General features: G+C 38.9%; 1 protein-coding gene across 2 annotated transcripts; it reads left to right on the forward strand.

The window, feature by feature from the left end:
- The first annotated feature begins 240 nt into the window (after positions 1 to 240).
- MFSD1 (major facilitator superfamily domain containing 1) lies at positions 241 to 23446 on the forward strand. 2 transcript variants are annotated; one of them, XM_007164852.2, is made up of 16 exons: positions 241 to 515; positions 2991 to 3043; positions 3986 to 4098; positions 5884 to 5926; positions 6231 to 6298; positions 7782 to 7890; positions 11931 to 12033; positions 14186 to 14284; positions 14805 to 14916; positions 15839 to 15895; positions 16243 to 16399; positions 17687 to 17784; positions 18405 to 18517; positions 20211 to 20258; positions 21532 to 21589; positions 22738 to 23446. In XM_007164852.2, exons 1-16 carry the CDS (start codon positions 242 to 244, stop codon positions 22739 to 22741), a joined length of 1509 nt encoding a protein of 502 aa, XP_007164914.2. In that variant the 5' UTR covers position 241; the 3' UTR covers positions 22742 to 23446. The 2 variants fall into 2 exon arrangements, with proteins under 2 accessions (XP_007164914.2, XP_028020226.2); XM_028164425.2 differs by lacking the exon at positions 22738 to 23446 and having other exon boundaries at positions 21532 to 21593.
- Positions 23447 to 23981: the final 535 nt, after the last annotated feature.

Below are 23981 nucleotides of genomic sequence, written 5' to 3' on the forward strand. Positions count from 1 at the left end.
GCGTCGGGCCGGAGGGGAGGCCCGCACTTACTCCGAAGGAGCGGCGCGGGGGCGGCAACGAGAGCAGGGCAAGAAATGAGAGGACAGCGCGGTCGACGGTGGAAGGCCGGGGTTCCACGCTTAGACAGCTCGTGATGAACATGAACATCGCCGCCTCCCCTATTTCCCTGCCGGCCCTGCCCACCACGTGATCACGCCCACTCACGTGAGCGTAACCCTGCTAGACCTGCCGCGGCGTCACATGAGCAACTGCGGTCACGTGAGCACCGTTTTCGCTGGGCTCGGGCAGCGGCTTCTTCCCGGAGTTGCAGTCGCTGTCGTCTCTCGGTCTCCCGTCGGCCCGATGGAGGAGGAGGAGGAGGAAGCGAGGGCGCTGCTGCCTGGCGGCCCCAATGAGGCCGGCAGAGGCGCTCCCGTTACACCCCCTGCCCCCGGGGCGCTGCCGGCCCTCTGCGACCCCAGTCGCCTGGCGCACCGGCTTTTGGTGCTGTTGCTGATGTGCTTCCTTGGTTTCGGTGAGCCGGCCGGCCTGGTGGGGTGGGGTTGATAATAAGGAATTCCCGATTTTCTCTCGGAGCTGCGCTGAGCTCCTAGGTGCCACGCGGCCTCAGGGAAGCTACTTGCTTCAGCTCCTGGGCTTCCCTTCTTTTCCTTTCGCGACCCCATCCAAGCCTGTGGACGTTGCTAGCTATTCAGCGTCCCGAAGGTGGGGCTCAGGGGACTGAGCTGGGCGAGTTTTGTCCCACTCCTTTGCTCTCCAAGAAGTCCCAAAGGCTAGCAACTTGGCCCCTGGGGCCACAGATACGATGGAATTCCTACATCGTCAAGGTTACTCTCATGACACTTTTCTTTTAATCCTTTTTTAAAAAATTTTTCATTGGAGTGTAGTTGCTTTACAATTTTGTATTAGTTTCTGCCGTACAGAGAAGTGAATGTTATACGTATGCATATATCCACTCTTTTTAAGATTTCCTTCCCATTTAGGTCACGACAGATCATTGAGTAGAGTTCCCTGTGCTATACAGTAGGTTCTCATCTCTTTTATTCATAGTAGTGTATATGTGTCGATCCTAATCTCCCAGTTCGTCCCACTCCCCCCTTCCACCCTTGGTAACCCTCTCATGACACTTTGTTCAGAAGGAATTCAGAAAGATTTAACTGGCCCCCTCCCCCCAAAGAAACCCCACACATACTTTAAAATTTTTGATTGAATAATTCGTTGGCAGTTATTTATATGTTTCTCGCCCTCTTTGGTAAAACGTATGAGTGTGTCTTGATAGCTTCAGTGAGTAGATGTGTTCTTGTACTCTTCCGCTCTGCCAATGTGAAGCAGTCATAACTGGATTGGACTGGTGTTTGGTTTCAGTCATGAAATTTGGTGACTCTGACAGCAGTTAGTTTCTGGAGATAATTTTTAAAATATCTGCCTATTATATTCCAGCAACTAATTTATTCAACAACATTCTAATGTCAATATCAGTTTGGTATGAAAGTAGTAATGTGTTTTTCATGGGCTGGCTGGAATCGGTGGAATCAACAGATTTAGCAACATGATGGTGGATTACTTTATGCTACTGCTGGAATATATAACTAGGCATGGAGGATGCTTTGCGCTTTAGTTTCTTTGCATCTCTTTTTGTTCCCCCTCTTCTCACTTTGTGGAAAGATGGTGCCCATTCATTTGCTTTAAAGCCTGAGATTGGTATCCCTGACAGTGATTAAAGCAGGAATCATAAATGGCTGAGTTTAGGAACAAAAAACAAGAACAACACGAAACACTTAAAATACCACGTACTTAAGCAATTTATTTTTAGTAAATTATGGTTACCTGGGTGGGTTTCAGAAGCCAGAGTCATACCTTTCTTTTTTTTTTTTTTTTAAAGTCTATTTATTTATTTATTTATTTATTTATGGCTGTGTTGGGTCTTCGTTTCTGTGCGAGGGCTTTCTCCAGTTGCGGTGAGCGGGGGCACTCTTCATTGCGGTGCGCGGGCCTCTCACTATAGCGGCCTCTCTTGTTGCGGAGCACAGGCTCCAGACGCGCAGGCTCAGTAATTGTGGCTCACGGGCCCAGTCGCTCCGCGGCATGTGGGATCCTCCCAGACCAGGGCTCGAACCCGTGTCCCCTGCATTGGCAGGCGGATTCTCAACCACTGCGCCACCAGGGAAGCCCAGAGTCATACCTTTCTAATGACAGTTTTCTTTCTTTTGAACTGGTGGCTTCTAATGTATACTTCTAGACAGAGTTCGTGGAGAAATGGAGGCGGCATTATCCTGTGCCTATAAAAAAATCTGTCGATTTTATTACTGTAAAAATAAATCTGAGTGCATGAATGTCCAGTCTCTCTCCAGTTCTCTTTCTTACCCTCCAAAAGACGTTATTATTATGTTTTAATTTAACCCTTTAGAACTCTGTTTTATTTTTCTTCATTCCTGGCACTGTATTTGGTAAATTATTTGATCTTGGGTATGCTGTTTGTAGAATTAGAGTTCTTGTTTTAAAAACAGGTTTAGTCAGAGTAGTTAAACTCCATTCCTCTGCTCTCAAGGTAAGTGGTGGCTTTAGGTAACATTACTAGGAAACTGCTGAGGATGTTTCTGAAATTTTTAGTGTATGTGTGTTTTGGTAGCTTTAAGGAAAATACAGCTGTTTCATGAAGGTGCTAATAAAACAATAGACGTACAAAACATGATGAAAGTAAGGTGGAAGAACAATTAGTTGTTGATTAACTTCTTAATCCAGGTTCCCAGTATTTGCTGTGTATGCAGGCTCATAATTTGTAAATAACTTGGCGTGTTTTCTGTGGATTATTTGGCTGCAATTTAGAGAATATTGGTGGACAAGGAAGTGGTCCAAAAAAGGTTCCAGTGTCAGTCTTCGAGCCCCTAGTGTGGACATTTAAAATCAGCATTTGAGTAGTAATTGCAGCTTGAAACTTTTATTTGGAAAGTATTATTACTTAAAAGAAAATTGCTTTTCCTTTTTCTAGGCAGCTACTTTTGCTATGATAATCCTGCGGCCCTTCAGACTCAGGTTAAACGGGTAAGTTGACTTTTCACCTTTGTTTCTTTTGTTGGCTCTGGAACAGGTATACTGTTGAGGCATCATCAGCTCTCAGGTTGCCGGGTCGGAAACATTGTCTAATGAATCCATTTTAACATCCATTGTCACCAAATTTGTGTGGGCAAGGAGTATTCTTGAGTTGGAATGAATGGCCACAGAAAATTCATTCATAGCACTTGTGACTTGATATCGTTTCACATCTTAGATAAGTAATTGCTATTTCTATAGTATTGCCAAAAAGTATTTTGGCAGATTTTTGTTTGCATTTCTCTCATTGTGTAATCATTGGAATGACAAATGATTTGGTAGGATAGCATTTTGCTTTCTTAAATATGTTTTTGTTGTTATTTCATTTTTAAAATGCAGCTACTGATTCCAGAGGATTGTCCGTGTCAGTATTTTTAGTCTGGCTTTATAAAAATATATTTGATATTTACAGTTTCTTGTGTATTTAGATAGTTTTTTTTTTCCTTTGTACGTTTTTTCACCTTTGGATAGGAAGAAATACATAGATTGGCCCTTTACATTCTAGAATGAAAGGGAAGGAAGATAGGAATTAGTGGAGAGGAGGGAAGGGATAAGCTAAGATCGCCCTTTTTCATGTGGGTGTAGAACCCCACAGCAGGTTGTACATGGGGAATAAAATGTAGAAGATACAGGCAGATGCAGACAGAAGTGGTCCCAGTAGTGGAAGAGATGATTGATCCTGAACTCCATGAAGCCTCTGAAATGACTGCACATTCAGGAAGTTCCTCGGTGTGACCATTTTTTTGGGGTCGCGGCCATAGCTGTCATGAGAGTCTCAAAGCACTTAGCAACTGCAAATGATTAAGAAACGCCTGCCCTTCCAGAAAGAATGTTTTGATTTGTTAGTTGCTAAACTTAACTGGAAAAAAATAGTTTTGTTTTCTTTCCGTATAGGATATGCAAGTGAATACCACAAAATTCATGCTGCTGTATGCCTGGTATTCTTGGCCCAATGTCGTTTTGTGTTTCTTTGGCGGCTTTTTGGTAGACCGCGTATTTGGAATACGGTAAGCTTGGGAAAAATCTCACTTACGGGTAAATACGATTATTAAGAAAACACAGAACTAGATTAAGTATTTCTAGAAAGAACTGAATAAACTTGTGTATTGACTGTGATAATCTGCATTAGTTTTTGTGTGTGTGTGATTTTTATATCTCTGGAATTTTTTTTTTAATAAATTTATTTATTTTTGGCTGCATTGGGTCTTTGTTGCTGTGCAGACTTTCTCTAGTTGCGGCGAGCGGGGGCTGCTCTTCGTTGTGGTGTGTGGGCTTCTCATTGCGGTGGCTTCTCTTGTTGCTGAGCATGGGCTCTAGGCACGTGGGCTTCAGTAGTTGTAGCGCAGGGGCTTAGTTGCTCTGCGGCATGTGGGATCTTCCCCGACCATGGATCAAACCCACGTTCCCTGCATTGGCAGGCGGATTCTTAACCACTGCGCCACCAGGGAAGCCCCTGGAATTGGTTTTCGAAACTTGGTTGGTATTTCAGTTAAGGTAAATGCTGCTCAGGGAATATGGTAGCTCAGTTATCTAAAGGTAAATTATGTCCTCACTTGGAATCAGCAAAGCAGGGTCTGAATCCTTTTGCTGCCACTTGCTCAACTTCCTAGCTCCTTTGAGCTGTTCCTAGCTTCCTGATCTTCAGTTTCCTCATTGGTAAAATATGGATAGTAATTCCTGCCTTGCAAGGTGGTTATAAGGATTGAGAGAGATGGAAGGACAGTATTTGGCACGTAGTTAGTGTTTACCTCTCCCAGCCCCAGTGAGATTTTCTCTTTTGCCTTTCTTTAGGCATCAAACTTTTTGTGACCACTCCTCCTAGCTGAGGAAGGCATACATTATAAGCTCTGTCAGTTTTCATCCTAATGATTGATTGTGTGTGTGCTGTTAGTGGGGACTTTAGGAGGGATGTAGTCTGGGAATATTTTCGGAAGGCAGAGGGCAAAATGACGAGGGGTTTTCCAACCATGTTTGGTGGAAAAGAATTGAAGAAACTGTAAGTGTTTAAATTTGGGGACTAACTTTTAAACATTTTGAAGAGTGTATAAAGGAGGACTTAAATTTACTTTGCTTGGTCTAAAGGGGTAGAATAAGTTTGAAATTCAGGGAGCCAGATTCCACTTAGTATGATGGAAACTTTGCTTGATCAGGGTGACAGGTGGGGCTGTGAGTTGCCTTGGGACCACAGTGAGTTTTCCAGTGCTAGAGAACATTCAGGAGACTTTGGTATGACCATTTCACAAGGATCTTTGGAGGGATTTGAGATTCAGAAGAATGATATACTCATATGATCTTTAAGAACTCTCCTAATACTGGTATTTTATTACTCTGGGGAAACATTAATGAGCTATTCAGAGTGTGGGATACTACAGTAGGCAGATTTATAAGTGTATTTGCATGGTTGCTACTTTTCCTTTTAAAGATAGTTTTCAGTTATCAAGAATTATAACCACTTAAAATTACTTAATCTAGAATTCCTTGGAGTCAGTCCTAAAATCAATAAAAATTTTATAAAGAATGTCCATTTTTAAATGGGAACCCTGGGAACTTCTTGAAGATTATTTAATAAATTGTGTTTAAGATATGATAATGGCTTAAACAAGCGTATGCCATCACTAAAGCCTCTGGAATCCCCTTGGAAGTCAGGACTTCTGTAGGTCACCATGCAGCCTAGGAAGGCTGCTGACTTCAGAGGCCGACCCCTTTCTCTGGAGGGAATGCAGAGGGGTCAGAGAAACCCAAGAAGGACTCGGTGATATACTCTTCCTTCATTCTCTCTCTTTCTCTAACAGGTGGGGCACCATTATTTTTAGTTGCTTTGTTTGCGTTGGACAGGTAAGAAAAGACAAAACGTTCATTGATTCATTGTGACAGTGACTCTTGAATTCTTGTCTCATTCCACCAGCAAAGATGTGTTTAGTGAATGCCTGACTTAATTAAGCAGGGCTCACAAATTCCTGTGTAATGTAATGCATAGTCCATTTTAAGCCTTGAGACAGATGAACCTTGATTTCACAGATTTACTAAGAAAGAATATTAAAATCATTGTAGAGGTTGTGTTTCATCATAAGTCACTTATTTCTCTTAGATTCCTTGAATTTACTTTTTCTTTGATCTTACGTTATATTCTACATTACAGGTTGTTTTTGCTCTGGGTGGAATATTTCGTGCTTTTTGGCTGATGGAATTTGGAAGGTTTGTGTTTGGGTAAGTTACGCATGATATCACTTATCCCAACATATTACTGTTTTAGTGTTCATCTGTCAATTTATTAAAGATTTACAAAAAAATATATTACTGTATCTTCTGGAGAATTACTTCAAATCCTTGAAATCTAGATATATTTGTAAGATTGTTCAATGGTTGTCTTAATTTTCCTTTAAAGTAAGCAACAATTTTGAGGGGTCATAGTTAACTCTGTGTAGGGTTTGAATATTAAATAGTTCTCCAGAAATGATAATTTTCTTAAGTGTTTTGCTTTTCTGTTGTATTGAAGACTGTGATTTAAACCTCATTTAGAAAAACATAGACAGTCATTTTCTAGGTTGGTGATTAATGGACATTTTGCTGCTTCTTAGCAGGTATGTGTAGGTCCTTTTGAACCATGTTGAAGAGGCTTGAAGGAGTAAATTACCAGAAGACTAACTGCTCTTAATGAATTTCAGTGTCTATTCAGTAAGCCCATTCTGAGTTCAGCCTTGGGCTTCCTGCCCAGAGGGATGCAGATGACATAACTTACTCATGCTTTTTACAGGTACCAGGGACATGTAGACATAGGTGACACACCCACAAAAGTGCTGTAAGTGAGAGAGAAGGAAAAAAAATGTATATAAACATATGAAAGGGATTCAGAGATGGAAATGTGGTCAGAAATGGCCTCGTGGATGAAGTGGGCCTTGACATCAGTATAGGATTTGGATTAGTAGAAGAGGGGAAATACTTTTGGACGAGGACAGTGATGAGGAGGGCTCAGTGTTAGGATGCAGGGGAGAGGAGCTCCTATGTAAAGGTCAATGTGTAGAACTTACAGAAGGAAAATTAAAATCCGGGAAGTAGGAGAATGTCGAATATGGAAGATACTGGCCTGAAAAGTGTGAATTTTTGTGTTTTCACAAGTACGGACCGCTCTCCCCACATGAACATTTTATATAGCATAGATGGTGGTGTGGTAGCTCAAACTCCTTTTATTGCTGGTCATGGTTGTCATTGCAGTATATTAAATTACCCACACTTAGCAGTATAAAACAACCCTTACATTGTGGGCTTTGTGGGTCAGGAATTTGGACAGGGTACAGTGTGCACAGTGTGTCTGTGCACCTGATGTCTGAGACTGAGCTGGGATGACTTGAAGCCTGGCACTGCTGGCTGGAGCACCTAAACAGGGCTTCTCTTGGCTTTCTCATAGTGTGGCGAACTCAGGGTAGTTGGACTTCTTACAAAGTGGCTCAGGGTTCTAAGTGTGAATGCTTGAATGGAAAGGCACATCTCACCTTTTATAACCCAGCCTTGGGATCACACAACCCTGCCTCCACCACATTCTACTGGTTGAAGCAGTCACAAGCCCACTTAGATTCATGGGAGGGGACATAGACCCAACCTCTTGACGGGAGGGGTGTCAAAATTTTGCACCTGCTGCTTTGCCAACTGGGGTATTTCTTTAAAAGCTGTGACTTTTCTTTCCTTATTTTAGGATTGGTGGGGAGTCCTTAGCAGTTGCCCAGAATACATATGCTGTGAGTTGGTTTAAAGGCAAAGAATTAAACTTGGTGTTTGGACTCCAGCTTAGCATGGCTAGAATTGTAAGTATGACACAGATAATGAAGCCAAATGGGAAGCAAAAGATTGAATGTTGTAGTTATCTCTTAAAGATTACAGGATGAAATGTGTTTGTGTATAAGTTAGGTATTGATTTTTTATATATTTTTCTAGACCATAGTATACCATTTACCTGACTTTAATTAAGGCATTTCTAACCTTATTTCACTTAGGAAACAGTCTAAAATGGCTAATTGAGCATTCATTAGTTCAGAGAACCTGAGCATTGGGATGGATCATATAGATTTTGTTGTCTAATTTCTTTACCCATTTTCGGCGTTCCTGCAATGAAAGTCTTTACATATGGTCATCCAGGTTCTGCTCACACATTTCTAGTGATTAGAAGCTCGCTGTGTGATGGGACCGCTCATCTACTACAATTAACTCTGTGAAGCTCAGTCTCCCATAGAGATGAGATCTGCCTGTACAAGTAGCTTTTAGTGATTGTTCCAACTTTTGCCCTCTAGTGAGTGTTCATTTTCTCTGCTGTTCAGCAGCACTTGGCTTATGAAGACAACTCTGAAGGTCTTGGTCAGACATGCTCATTGCCTGTGCTTGTCTAAGCCACATGACATGGGTTTCAGCTCTCTGACTGTGGTGCTCCCGCCTCTCTGGACTTCATCACAGGTGGTCAGTACTCCTCAGCAGCATTTGGAACCTGGAAGTGATCATGGTGTTTCATGATAGGGCATCTGGTAGAGGGTACCCAGGGGAACAACATTATGCTATTATAAATGCAACCTGGAAGCTGTTTTGGCCATCCCAAACCCTGTTAGGTTTTTTCCTTCATGAACTCCTGTGAATAGAGTTTTTTAAAAAGATCCTTGCCATTAAAAATCAAGGTTTTAAAGACTGTGAATGGCATGAAAATGCTTGGAACATAGTCTTAAGGGAAGAAATCCAATACAAAAAAATCCAGTACAAAAGAAATATTTTTAATGTAATATTTCATCTTATGAAATATATAACACATACATATGTCATACATATATAACATTTCTATATTTTTGTACATGTAAGCTCTTTCTAATTTTCCAGTATTATAAATAGAGCTGTTGTGCAACACTCCAAAACTTGTCTGCGTCTCCGATTATTTCCTGAGGCTAGGTTGCTAGGAATGGAATTATCACTGAGTCAGAGGGTTTGTTAGGGTTTCTTAGGGCTGTTGAGACATATTTCCAACTTTTCCTCTCAGAGATGTTTACATCTCCATCTGTGGGATATGAGAGGATCCTTTTTATTGTAGCTTTGACAGTACTTTAAAAAAGTCATTTTATCAATTTGATAGGAAACACCTAAACATTATTTTAATTTGTAATTCTTTGATAACTAGTGTGGTTTTCCACATTTTTTAAATTTTATCCACAAGGACATTCCTGGTACTTCCTTATGTATCTTGTGCAAGTCAAGACACGTCTGTGGCAGCTGGTGGATCTCATCATCTAATAACTTCTAAAAGAAGGAAATAGGAGCAGTTGAGCAAGACTCATTCTCAGGGACGCCATTGTGGTTACTAGTGATCTTCACGTTCTTTTCTGTGTGGTCACAAACTAGTTACAATCCATTCACCTGCGTCCCAAGGAGCCCTAAGTTTCTAGAAAGGAATCTCAGGGGCTTCTAGGATGCGGGGTGGAGGTTATGGGAATGGTGGGGGGACCTGAGGAGGAGGTGGAGGGAGCCAGATCTCAGGCAGCCACCTCTCCGTCAGCCAGGGTGGCTCAGCTCTGATCTGGTTGGTGTATTTAGGGTCCTTGTGAGATGCACGCAGGAGACCAAAGGACTCCATTACAGAGTTGCTGCGGTAGATGGAGGTTCAGTCTTTTTTGTGCTTCTCTTGGCCCTGCACATACTCAGAATGATCATAGAGGTTCCGGCTTTACCTCGCCGTGATTTTTTTGTTGGCTGAGCTGTGAGTTTGTCTGATTTTAGACCCTTGGACTGTTATCTTTCAGGCAGTGGACTTTTCACTTTTCTTATTATTCATGTCTTAGCTGGGGGTTGGAAGTCCAGCACTCTTTTGATTTTCCTCTGTAATTTGTTACTTTTAAAAACTCCTTATTTCAACAAATATTTATTGAGTGCTTGCTAAGCCAGGTCATGTTGGGCATTTTAGAATTAAAGGGTTGTTAAGACAATATGTTTTTGAGGGGCTTGTATTTTTGCTGATATTGAGGAAAGTTTCCAGTAGGTCTCCATTTATACCTTATTCAGATGAGCATCTGAATAATACCACTGGCTAACATTTTGTGAGAAATAGCCATGTGCGATTTGCTGCTGTATTTGCTGTGGGAATATGGTTGAGGACATGTTCATTTCTCAGTCTCCTTATCAGTAGCGTTTAGCACAGTTGACACTTCCCTTTCCTTGATTTCTTCTCTTGGGTTCTAGGGCTCTACAGTCTCATAGTTTTCCTCTTGCCCTTCTGTCTGCTCCTTCTACCTCTTTTGCTGGTTCCACCTCAGTCTTCTCAACCTGTAAATGTGGGTTTGGTTATTGGACACCCTCTCATTTCTTTTGACACTCACTTCCTTGGTAATCTTATCTAGTTTTGAAGTTTTAAATAGCGTGTCTTTGCTCGTGAAGTTATTGTCCAGGCCTTTCCCCTGAATTCCACACCCGTATGTGCAGCTTCCTCCTTGACACTTCCACTTGGATGTCTAGTAGGCGTATCAAACTCAACACAGCCAAAGCCCAGCTCTTAATGTTTCACCTACTGTCCTCCAAACCAGCTCATGCTGAAGTTTTCTCATCTTCAGTTATGAGCAACTCTGTTCTTCCAGGTGCTCAGGCAAAAACTTTGATGTCACCCTGGACCACTCCTTACCCCCATCCCTAACCCCACACTCTCCACGTATTTTCCATTGGCAAATCCTGTTAGCTCTACCATCAGAATATGTCTGTATTCCGACCACTTCCCACTGTGCCCACTGCCAGTGTCCCCAGTCCAAGACCTATCGTTTCTGTTCTGCATTATTGCAGCCGCCCCTAGCTGATGTCCTTGCTTCTGCACCGTCCTCACTTATAGTCTGCTTTGGATATAGCAGCCAGAGTGAGTCTCTTAAAACGTGAGGGATTGTGCCCCTTCTCTGCTCAGAACCCCAATGGCTTCCCATCTCACGCAGAGTAAAAGCCAGAAGTTCTTATTACCAATAGCTCGCCTTCCCACCAGTTCCTCTCTGGGGACCTCGTCTCATCCTCTCCCTTCTTCATGGACACTGTTCTAGTCTCTACACTCCTTGCCTTGAGCACGCCGGACAGCCTCCCTCTCGGGGCCTGTGCACTGGCTCTTCCTTCTGCCCGGAGTGCTGTGCTGTTCTTCCGGTAGCCTCCCAGCTTCCTTCAAGTTCTTAACCCAGAGTCACATTCTCAGCAAGGTCTCTACCCCTTTTTAGTCTCCTTCTAGGCTTTATTTTTTTTTCCTTATTTTTTAGAAGCACTCATTGCTGTTTCATATACTGTATATTTTACCTCTTCTACCCCACTAAAATGGGGTTGCTCTCTATGAGAGCTGGAAATTTTTCTGTTTTGTTCTTTATTTTATTCCCAGTAACTAGAACAGTGACAGGCATGTAATCAGGGTTCAATAACTGCTAAATGAAAGAATAAATGAATGAGGGTAGTACTATTACTGTCTTCTAAAGGACGATCGGAGGATGAATGTTTTTTTTCAGATGTCAGGATCAGGAAAAGCTGTGCTTTTTCTGAGCCAAAGTTTATTTTTGTCTTGGGTACCCTGTGAATTTTATAAGTTGTGTTTCATTTTTGTTTAGGCTACTAGGAAGATCTAGATGTACTATGCTGTTTTGAATGCTAGCATTTTCTATAAATTGGCATTTTTGTGTGGTAATCTTATCTGTGGCTTTATCCTAGGTTGTTAGCTCTTTCCTTGTAGTGTTTTTTAAAAAAATTATCTGTTGTTTAATCTGAACCCTATTATACCTATTTCTCTAAGCTGACATCCCTTTTTTCTGAGCAAGACAGATAGAAATGAAAATTATGTTGTTTTTTTTTCCTTCTCTTTCAGGGAAGTACAGTAAACATGAACCTCATGGGATGGCTGTATTCTAAGGTTGAAGCTTCTTTGGGTTCTCCTGGTCACACAACCCTTGGGGTCACACTTATGATCGGTTAGTGAATCCTGAAGTCCCACCTTTTATCTGTCCTGAAAGCTTGTCATAGGAAATGGTATGACAGAGAGGAAAGAACACGGGAATTGCGCTTAGACCACTTGGTTATAGTTTTGCCCGTACAGTTCACTAGTTCTTGGACCTAATTAGACACAGTGAACATAGTGGCAATCATTCACCCCATTTGTGTTTTTATTTCCACTTTCTTAAAATAAGAATCTTATACCGCCATGTGTGCTTCAGGTTTTTTTTTTTTCTTTTTAAGATAAGGATAGATTTTTTAAAATATATATTTATTTATTTATTTTATTTTTGGCCGCATCGGGTCTTAGTTGTGGTGCGCTCCAGAGCGTGCAAGTTCAGTAGTTGCGGTACATGGGCTCTCTAGTCATGGCACGTGGGTTCCAGAGCGCGTGGGCTCTGTAGTTGTGGCGCGTTGGCTCCAGAGTGTGTGGGCTCTTTAGTTGTGGCACACGGGCTCAGTAGTTGCTGGGCACGGGCTTAGTTGCCCCACCAGGGGTTGAACTTGCGTCCCTTGCATTGGAAAGTGGATTCTTAACCACTGGACCACCAGGGAAGTCCCTGTGCTTCGGTATTGTTGTGATGAGCAAATGAGAGTGTATGTGAGAACTCTGAAAACAGTCAGGGAGTTTGTACCTCTAAGGTGTTCATTAATAGTCTGTAGCAGAAGGGAGAATTGTTTCCTTTTGATCAAATTCATTTCATGTGTTTATGGAGCTTAGATTTTATAGAAGTCAGAGGTGATAGGATGTGATGGGAAATCCACTAAGTTGGGAGCCGGGAGTCTAGGTTCTGGTCCTGGCTCATTTTGGACAGGCAGTTAACCTCTGTGTCTCAGTTTTCTTCTCTGTAAGATTGTGGGTGTTGGACTAAAACTGTATAGGCCCCTTCTGACCCTAAATTCTGTTGGCTAAGGCTGGGTTCTGCCGGTTGCTGGGTGGGTCACTGAGAAGCGGATGATGCTCTCTGGATTTACCACCTGTGCTTCTTCTCTGAGCAGTGAATTTGTCTAACTGAGCCCCACAGGATGTGGAGAGCTGCTTGCAGAGCCCTAGGGAGACCTGTGGGTGCTGGGTTGAAGGTTCTGTGCCGTCTTTTATTCCTTATATTCCTTGGTACAGGCTGGTAAAGGGAGGACAGTGAGAGGTAATCCTAGATGGGCAACTTGTGTCTAGAGACTCCTTCTTTCTCCCCCTCCCTATCAAATCCTTTGCCACTTATAACCTCTTTCTTACTTTCAAATTCTCTTCAGTATTCCTTCTAGTTCTCTCCACAGTGGAGAATTTGAGAATTTTAGAGAATTTTAGAGCCAGAAAAGATCTGTGCCATCAGATCAAAGCCTCTGAGTTTACACTTGGGAAAATTGAAGCCCAGAGAGGTTCAAATTCCTTGCCCAAGATCAATCAGCTTGTTACTGCCAGAAGTAGAACCCACATCTACCGACTCTTTGCAGTTTTTCATATTATGTCATATTATGTCAGCCAATTAAAGATTTCATTTACTTTACTAAGCTTCTTTTTATTAAAAATTTTGAGAAGTGTACACTTTATTCACTGTTTATCCTGATTCGCTTTAATGATACGAGGTCAGCATTAGTGAGTAATGCCGAATACCTGAAGGAGAGTGAGCGGGCTGTGCTGTGGGAGGATTGGGGCCCTTGGGGCTGCCACAGGGTAGGAGCAAGAGTTAGACTTGGGAAGGAATCAGAAGGAACATGAGGTGATCACAGAATCAGATTTTGCTTTTACAGTTTGTTCCCCCTGGCATCCATCAATAATCGGTGCTTAGACTGAATTAAGAAATTAGGACTAATTTGCTAGCTGGTCATCAGCTTTCTTCAATCTATATTCTGATTATAAGACTAGACTAGTTTGTTCTAGTCTTTCCCCTCTAATCTCCAACCTTCTACCGGGAAATAATATACAATAGTAATAGCGACTGCTGTTCATTGAGTGCTTCCCAATGCACTTCCTTTCCTTCTGTCCTGATTTAGTAATTGTAGGCTTTTCATATATGTGTCTAGATGCCATCCCTTTAAGTTGCTAAGTATTTTGCTGTTAATGTAATGTGCTGCCTTTTAGGAACCTTCATTTTGGTTCTCTTTTAAAAATCTCTTTTTTTTTTATTATAGGGGGTATAACATGTATTCTTTCACTAGTCTGTGCCTTGGCCCTTGCTTACTTGGATCAGAGAGCAGAACGAATCCTTCGTAAAGAACAAGGGAAAACAGGTTAGTCTAAATGCAAGAAAAAGTTAGGCTTTTAGGAATTATGGCCTTTTTGAGATAATTTACAATGAGGTAAATTCCTAATGTAGTGTTGTAAACCCAGTGAGGCTTAATACATGTTTATTAAATCTCTTTTTTTCCACTTTAAAAAAATTTTTAATTTTATATGGGCGTATAGTTTATTTAAATCTTTTATTTCCAAATCTATTTCCACTTGCCTAAATTTTTGGATACTTTTTTTTTTCCCCTTAAGCGGTTTTGGCAGAATTTACATTCTTGATTGTACTTTGTATATTTGCAAAGTGATGAGTGTTTCTGGAAGAGAGAAAGAAGGTAGATACTAATCTTAGATTTTGCATTTTCTGTTGTCTTTTTAGGTTATCCGAGAAACTATATTCTAGTGATTTACTGAGAAAAGTATTTTTTAACTGAATTGCAAAGGTTAATCACATGATAAAAGAAAAATAATCTTGACTTAGAAATGCAGAATTACACTGACAGCATCTTCCCTTTCTTCTGTAAGGTGAAGTTATCAAGTTAACTGATGTGAAGGACTTCTCCTTCCCCCTGTGGCTCATATTTATCATCTGTGTCGGCTATTATGTTGCTGTGTTCCCTTTCATTGGACTTGGAAAGTGAGTATTCTCTAGCATTCCGTTTTTGTTGGCTAAATTATAATGAGAATTCAATCACATAAATGTAATTTTTTTAAGATATAAATTTTGCTTCTCTGTTATGGTTTATATTTTCACAGGAATTGTTTTACATCCTGGGACACAACTGATTTTCTTAGCTTAAGGTTTAGTGTTGGTTTAATACTAGTTTTAGGTTTTTGAAGAAATACCTAAAACAGTTTTTGATACATAATATTGATTTACTTTAATGCTTGATTTTGGATTTGTATTCTTTTTTATTTCCTCTTTATTTCTTTGTTAGGAAGCCTCTTACTGAGAAAGGAGACAGTGCATTAGCTCATAGTGACAGGGCATATCTCCATTTGTTAGGACTGCATTTCTGCCAGACTCAAATTCAGGGTTTAAATCAAATTCTTCTTTGCTTTATCTTCTACCTTCTCTCCGTTTTCATGGGCAGCTACTTAAACAGAGCAGTGTGTGAGTGTGAGTGTGTTTGTTGAGATGCATCTTTGTAATTATAACCTTTAAATTCAGGCTGTCATTTTACAGTTTGAGACAAGAACCTTATGCATTATTTAGCAAAGAACCCGTCCAGTATTGCTTTTAAGGAAAAGAAGCCATCTTAATTCCTTGTAGTAATACATTTGGGTTTCTGAAAATTTGTGTGTATTGTTTGCTGTACACGTAAAAGAGGAAAAAATAGGTATTGATATATTTTATTTAGTTGGTGAAGTACTTACATAAATACTAAACCTTTAGCCAGTTGCTCGAAGATGGATATCAAATAAGGTGGGAAAACAGTATAAAGAAGGGAAAGTTGACTAAACTTATTTTTATTCAGTGTTATTTTGCCTTTATTTTTAAAAAACAGAATAGTTCTCTCTAAAGTGTCTGGTGTTTTTCCTCTCTCTTTTTATTTTAGAGTTTTCTTTACAGAGAAATTTGGATTTTCCTCCCAGGCAGCGAGTGCTATTAACAGGTATTCCATTAATTCTGTAAGTGCTTAGTGTGGGTCTTTAATTATAACCTGATGTTATAAGAGACGGAAAAGACATATGTGAACTAACATCTACAGTGTGAAACAAAGGCTATCTTGGGTCTTGATTCTGAATGGCCATCTTTGCATTAAGGGAAAACCAAAGAAGTCTTGGACCACTGTTTATATCTTTATATTTCTATTTACTGCTGACCATTTTAGAAGGATGTTAAATTAAATGAGCTAGGGTTTGCTTTACTTAATCATTTTAGGATTTAGGACTTTCTGGATTTTTAATTTTTTTTTCCTGTGATATATTTTATTAAATATCTTTTATATTTTCTGGGCAGTATTGTATATGTAATATCAGCTCCCATGTCCCCAGTATTTGGGCTTCTGGTGGATAAAACAGGAAGGAACATCATCTGGGTTCTGTGTGCAGTGGTGACCACTCTTGCTTCCCACATGATGCTGGCCTTCACTCTGTGGAACCCTTGGATTGCTATGGTAAAGTCGCTGCGAACACCTGGGGGGCTCAGGGCTTCAGGGAGGACTCTGTACAGCACGTATCAGAAGCCAGCGCTCTGCTCTTCTGATAGTAGTGCTTGTGACAGTGGGAAAAACAATGACAATTTCAGTTTCTGCAGAATAGCTGTTTTTAAAGTATATAAATATTAATCATTGATGTGTAAGATGTTTTTGATTTCATTTGGCCTATACAATAGTACCCTCAATGCTGCTATAGAATTTGAAATAAAATAGTCTTATAAAAGCCAAATGCTTATTAGTTCCGTTTATTTTTCAGTACTTCATTAAAAGAAGTCATTCCATCATAGGTCGCAAAAACATCTGTCAACTCAGTATCCATGATTTTGCGTTCTTTTGTCTTTGACTCTTAGTAGGTCAAAAAGTAATAATGAATTCATCAAGTGTTTGTAATTGTTCTTCAGAATGTCATTTTTAAGACCACAGGCCAAAGTGCTGGCATTTCTTACCTGTTAATAAAAGAATATCTTGAACATACATATTTGGGCACTTCGTTAGAATTCTCGAGGACAGATTCCTAGAAGTAGAAATGCTAGAGCAGAGGCTTTGCACAGTTAACATTTTGATAGATACTGTGAAACCTCTCCTCTAATAACTTTCTACCCATTTATAGCTTTACCAATAATACATGAATGTGTTTGTTTTTTAGTATCCTTGCCATTGTTAGACGTTGGCATTATTTTAATTGTTGCCAATCTGATAAATGATCTTATTTTAACTTAAATCATAAGGTTTCTTCTTTAATTGAAGAAAAAGTTAGCATTAGGTGATGTTTATCAAGCGGTGGTTGTTGTTGGTCCTCTGCTTGGCTCTCCAGTTGGGTGGTGATGACCCAGAAGTAAGATAATGGACTATTGGCGTGATGTTACCTTGATTGCTTAACTTGTAATTCTTAATGAATACTGGGAAACTAGCTTGCCTGAAACATTGGTACTGACTTTTTGCAAATTAGCTTTATTTTCTTGTTTGGTCTTTGACTGCACCCTGGGCCCAGCCAATTATGTATTCATATAATATAAAATGGTTAAGACAGTGTTGTGTGTATCTTGTCCCTAGAGGGATACTGTTAGAGAGGCCCAAGACCGTTTTGTGTTGAATATGAGTTTTTAGCCTAATTATTTTGCAACACAATTTGCATGGATATTCATATATTAGTTATTATGTCACTCTTGCTAATCTGCATCAAAAGAAAATCACCTTTTGGTAAATATAAGACTTCTTTACTCTTTTCCATATTGCTTTCTATAGTGTCTCCTGGGACTCTCCTACTCATTGCTTGCCTGTGCATTGTGGCCAATGGTGGCGTTTGTAGTTCCCGAACATCAGCTGGGAACTGCATATGGCTTGTAAGTGTTTGCACTATGGATCATATAATGTCTCTCTCTGCTGTGTCAATTTAATTATCTTATAAAACTCCAGGTCTCCTGAATCTAGTCGTCTTCAGGCTTTTGGGACAGCTCTGAACCTGAAAATAACCAGAAAATCAGTTAATCTATTTGTATTATTATTGTGGCAAAAAAAATGCTCTGAGCCTCCAACAAGAGAGCTGGAGATAAGCTACCCCATGAGAGGTCATTGCTGACGTGATCATCCCACTGCCCATTTATCTGAGGGCTTCTCAGTGAGAAGTTGAGTTCCCATCTCTAGCACAAAAGGCCGAACAGGGAACCCACATCTCTGGTTGGTATTCACTTAGCCCTTAGATTCATTCAGCAGGAAGGTGTTGAGTTCAGACTGTACTTGCTAAGGCAAACTCCCTTGCCTTTGAGCCTAAAGTTTAGTAGTGGAAACAGTCATGGGATTAAAGAAACAAATCTAATCAGGTCATTCCTGGTTGAAAACCCTCTTAACACTAATAGTAATGTGGTTTATAGATACTAATATTTATAGTGAATTGGTACTGTGTGTGTGAAGACTTTAGAATTGAAATGTTTTTTTTTTTTTTTTTTAATTTCTTTAATTGTAGCATGCAGTCCATTCAGAATCTTGGGTTGGCAGTCATTTCCATCATTGCTGGCATGATATTGGATACTTGGGGATATCTGTTTTTAGAAGTTTTCTTCATTGCCTGTGTTTCTTGTAAGTGCGCCACCTGGCAACATTTAGTTTCTTTTAATATGCAGCAGAATGTTCTCATTTATACTTTTAGGTTTTTGTTGTTATTGTTCTTTTTTCCATTTTTTTAAACCAAATCCCTAAGATGTATCATTCAGGTTTGCCTAATTCTTAGCCTGTGCATCAGTTTCTCAGCTGGTGACTTTTTAGTGTTCTGAAGATTCACAGGAATTTTTCAGGAGATTCCTGTTCTTAAAGGCAGCAATGGAATCTGCTCTACATTCTGTTTTAAATATTTATGTTTTTTTTTAAATGGTAAATGTCATGTTATGTATTTTTAATTATAATGGAAAAAAGAATGTAGTATGGATACATGTTACAATATCAGTGAACATTAAAAACATCCTTAGTGAAAAAAGCCATACAGAACAGGCCACCCAGATCCCATACTCATCTTGTCTGTTTTATAAATATTTATGGTTGTTAAAAAACACTTTCCTCTTTAGAGTGGAACCATTTGAAGGGTCCTGAGTATGTCCCTGGTGTGAATGTGTGGACATTAGTGTGGCTTAGGTGTGAGCGCTCATTGTTTATTCATTAGTCTATTTTGAATTGTTTTTATACTTAGTCCTGTTATTTAATTTTTACCTTTAATGATTCATTGGTTAAAAATAGGAAGCATTAGGAAACTGCTGAAAACTACAAAAATAAATCAGTATTTTTTCACTGTGTTCGCCTTACACATCAATTGTGTTCATCTGAAAAAAAATGTTCACATAACATATCAGATGTCTTTTATACTTCGATAAATTGTGTTTAAAATGGCAAGCCCGAGTGATGATTTTATCCGACTTCATTTTTATTTACAGGAATAAAGACTGTCTATACTTGAAATGTGGTATTTGCAGATGATTGCTTATGAATAATAGCCTGAATGCATTTTATTGTCTCATAATTTTAGAAATTAGCACATCAAATTTTAAAAATATATTCTTAAATAGTGGGCCATATACGAATTCATAGTACTAGGTTGTGAAAGTGTTTTTGTCTATTTTTGATGCCGCAACGTGTGGTTTAATTTCAGTCAACGGTTCCTTATAAATTTGGTTCTCAAACCAAACACCACTCCATTTAAAAAGGTTTTTGTTGACGTATTAAAGTAAGTTAAGTGTGCCACACTTGTTAAAGTGAAAAGCCAAGTACCTGACTTTCTGAGGCCTTTACTGGCTCTGGGTTTCTGGGAGTTTAATGACCACATTTTAATATTTGGTTAATTTGTAAAATGAACATGGTGTTTTCAGACCTAAAACCCCCAAAGGATTACTTCTATTTGGCTCTCTGTAAAAACATAAACAGTCTAGCAGCTGGCAGGGTTTTGGGGAAGTGCTGGGAACTACCAGCATTACAAAGGGAGAGGAAAGAGAAATGATCCGTGGGTGGGTTGGCCCCTTCTCCTGGGGGCAGATGGGTCTCAGTTTCTCTTTTTCTGTCCCTGCCATCCCTGGGCTCAGGTTTTAAAAATATATTTCTCATGGAGAAAATGGTGTGTAACTTATTTTTAGTGCTTTTTGGAAAATAATGTGAAGAGTGTTTTCAATTTTAAATGCTAGTTAATAAAGATTTGATTTTCTAAGCTTTACTTTGTAATTATGATTACATAGGAATCATTGGGAAAAAGTACATATTTTTAAGGACCTTATGTTTTTTTCATTTCCAGTCTCACTTTTATCTGTGGTCTTACTCTACTTGGTGAATCGTGCCCAAGGTAAGTAGAAGTTCAGGTATTTTCTTCTTAAACCACAGTGGATCATCTTTTTTTTTTTTTAAATTTAATTTAATTTTATATGTTTTATTTTTGGCTGCGTTGGATCTTTGCTGCTGCACACAGGCTTTCTCTAGTTGCGGCGAGCGGGGGCTACTCTTTGTTGCCGTGTGCAGGCTTCTCATTGTGGTGGCTTCTCTTGTTGTGGAGCACGGACTCTAGGCGTGCAGGCTTCAGTAGTTGCAGCACACGGGCTCAGTAGTTGTGGCTCGCGGGCTCTAGAGTGCAGGCTCAGTAGTTGTGGCACACGGGCTTAGTTGCTCCGTGGCATGTGGGATCTTCCCGGACCAGGGCTCGAACCCGTGTCCCCTGCATTGACAGGCAGATTCTTAACGACTGCGCCACCAGGGAAGCCCACAGTGGATCATCTTGTGGGGCTCCTGGATTGTCTCCATCCAGGAGAGGCTTTGTTTCATCTAATGACATTCTGTTCATAGTGATGAAACACATTTTACTTCATAGCATATAATTATGTATTTTGGACCTTCCCATTTATTAAAATCATTGTCATGTTCTTTCTGGCCAGTTCAATTTAAGTTTTGTAATATAAAATTTTAGATGTTCTTTTTATATTAGCAGAAGGTCATATTAGTATGACTTCTAAAAAAATAACCTAAAGCCCTTCCTATGTTATTGTCTTATATTTTTTAAAAATGAGAAGTAAACACATTTATAGCTGCAGTTTGCATTTTAAGGTTGAAAGTGTTTAATATAGAATGAGAAATTATAGATTTTTTTTTATTTGCTCATATCTACTACATTTATTTTTGCTTTTTTTGTTATTTATAAGATTTTGATATTACCTTTATTAATTTTTCTAAACTGGCTTGCCCCTAAGCGTTGTCATGTATTTAGAAGAATGAATACATATGCTGTTTAAATAATTTTAGGTCATTTACTTGAATGCCTCTTAATTTTCACTATTATTGAATATTGATACAGTGTCCCAAAGAACAAAACCTCGAGCAATACATAAGTCCAAATTTTTTTAAAAAATGCTAACATTAAGGAGTGATTATTTGTATCATATAAGGATTCTTAAAAGACATTTTTTCCCCCTTGGGAAGTTTCCAGGAGATAAACTATTTCTTTCTCACCTTCCATAGCCTTTTTTGTTACTTGAAAGCATTTGTATGTGTGCGTGTGCGCATGTGCATGTTTGAATTCTACTTACGATAGTTGTGTTGAAAAGATTCTATGCTTATTTGTATTTTAGGTGGGAACCTAAATTATTCTGCAAGACAAAGGGAAGAAATAAAACTTTCTCATGCAGAGTAAGTATTGAAAGAAAGAAAATTTGTCTTTATTATGAAAATCTTAAAACAGCATTTTATTTCAAGATATTGGGTTTAGACATTTAAGAAATTAGTCTTTTTCTTAAGTTTTGAGAGCCAACGATTATCTCTGGAACTACTGTAACATAATTTTTCTTTGTGTTAGAAAAATTTTAAAGGGTGGATATCAAAGGTTAAAATGAAGGTGATAAAGAACAAATTGGGCTTTAGCTTGCCTTCTGAGAGGAGAGAGAGAGAGACCTGCAGTATTTGTAATTTATTGGAGGAAAGGTCTTTGTCCTGACTTCCTGTGCTGGGCTCACCCTTCCATTCTTTCTCGTATTTTCTTTTTCTTAACTAGTTGAGATAATCTTTTATTTTCTCCTGGTACTAACATGCCATTATGTGTTTTCTGACTCACTTGGAACAGATTAAAGTACATAGTGTGGGGTTTAAGTTAAATTAATTTTTTCCATGAGTGCATGCTAAAGCATAGTAGTGATTCTATTTCTTGTTATTTCTAGTTTTTTAGACATTGTATTTTTTATGATTTAAAAAATTTATTTGTAAATATATGCCACGTGACTAAGTTTTATGAATTTTGAGTAGGTTAAAATCCGGTAGAGCAAGGCTGTGTTTTCTGGGGCTTGATTCTTGGCCATCTCAAATTCCCTTTTCACATAGTAATTCTTCTATAAACAAATGTTGTTAAAATCATGTTTTAGAAGGATTTTTGAAGTCAGAGATACTCAACATGCCATGTGTTAAGTAAACAAAAGGTAAAAATGCAAATATAATATCCTAATTTTATTCAAGAAAAAGTTTGTAGGCATGTGTATTTCTTAAATCCATTACTTACATATAATAGAAAAAAATGCTGAAAGAAAAATCCCCAATATTAACAATTCCATTTGAATGGTAGGGTTAGAAGAGGTTTTTTCTTGGCGTTTCTATATTTTCCAAATTTTCTACGTCGATCCTCTATTACTTTTATGATCAAGAGGAGTGAAAAGATTATCCAGCAAAATGTGTAACTTAATATTTGGCACTGCATGTTTTATAGTGGTTATGGTTTTCATTTTGTAATAATGGGGTTTCATGTTTTTTTTCCTCCCTTTTTTGATAATGTATTGCACTGTGTTTTGCAGGTGAGACGTTTAAGTGACTGTGTCATGAGAATGGGCTGCACATATCATTGGTTTGAAAACCTCCAATTTTTTTTTTTTTTTCTTTAGAGTTTAGTCGTTAGGAAAAATAATGGTCTGGAGAATTATTATATTTATATTTTGAATATATCTATTTTAAAGTATAAATGTGAGGACTGTTTTAGCCTGTGTCTTTTGTATTGCTGAAGAATTCTGCTTTGGAATAGGCTCATCAATGATGAAGTTTAGAAAATTGCATCTGGTACATGCAGGTGATTTTGAGTAAGGACACTAAATAATGGAAATCTTTGGATCTTGTATTGAGATAATTTTCACAAAGTGTATCTTAGGGATATGGCCTTTATCTTAAAGCAAAAAAAAAAAAAGCTTTTAAGGGAGTAGAAAGGATATTTTATATAGAATAAACAGTGGCATTTGTTGTTTAAGCTTTTCCTTCTAAGCTTACCTCTGCTTATAATGAAGAATTTGGGATGAGGTTTGTGGGGTCTCTGTCTCTTCCTTTAGGTTGTAAGCCCCATGAGGGCAGGGACTGTGTCTGTCATGTTGATAATGATTGTGTTGATAGAGCCTAGCGCAAATTAGGCACAAAATAAATATTTTTTGAATGATGGATAAATAAAATGGAGAGTAATTTGGAATAACCTTTTTGGAGGGTAAATTGGCAATATGAATAAAAAGACCTAAAAAGCAGGATGGTGGTGGGCCGCATGTCTTTTGACTTAGCACTTCCATTTCTAATAATTTAAGGAAACCATCAGACAAATATACACATAAATATATTTTAAGAAAGTATCTTCGTTGCAAGGTTGTTCATAACAGCCTAAGATAGGAAACAACCATTTGTTAGGTATGTTGTATGATTTGCTTAAAGTGGAAGATTGAGCAGTCTTTACATGGTTTCATAAGAGAGCATATTGACGTGGAATGGTGGCATTATGTGGAAGATTCAGAGTGCTGTTGTTTTTGTAAAAACAAACACAAACATGTCTGAAGGATATGTACCTAAATGTCTCTGGGTGCTGACTTTTTTTTGGTTATTTGTATTTTCTAATTTTTCAACAGTAAATACTTACTGTATAATAAGAGTTTAAAAAAACCCACAAAGAACCAAATACAACAGAAATTTAAGTGCTACTGTTTGAAGAAAGTGGTAGTTAGGGTTCAGAAGGGACGGAGGTAACAGGTAGCGTTTTCCAAAGAAGTTTCGGAATGTAGGTGGGAGTTAA

Source organism: Balaenoptera acutorostrata, chromosome 4 (assembly GCF_949987535.1).
Source record: "Balaenoptera acutorostrata chromosome 4, mBalAcu1.1, whole genome shotgun sequence".
NCBI lineage: Eukaryota > Metazoa > Chordata > Mammalia > Artiodactyla > Balaenopteridae > Balaenoptera > Balaenoptera acutorostrata.

Excerpts from the sequence above, each read along its gene's own strand:
- MFSD1 (XM_007164852.2), top strand. The coding sequence starts at position 242 with ATGAGCAACTGCGGTCACGTGAGCACCGTTTTCGCTGGGCTCGGGCAG. Across the intron at positions 6,299-7,781 it reads TTTGGAAGGTTTGTGTTTGG|GATTGGTGGGGAGTCCTTAG; the intron begins GTAAGTTACGCA and ends TCCTTATTTTAG. Across the intron at positions 14,917-15,838 it reads CCTTTCATTGGACTTGGAAA|AGTTTTCTTTACAGAGAAAT; the intron begins GTGAGTATTCTC and ends TTTTTATTTTAG.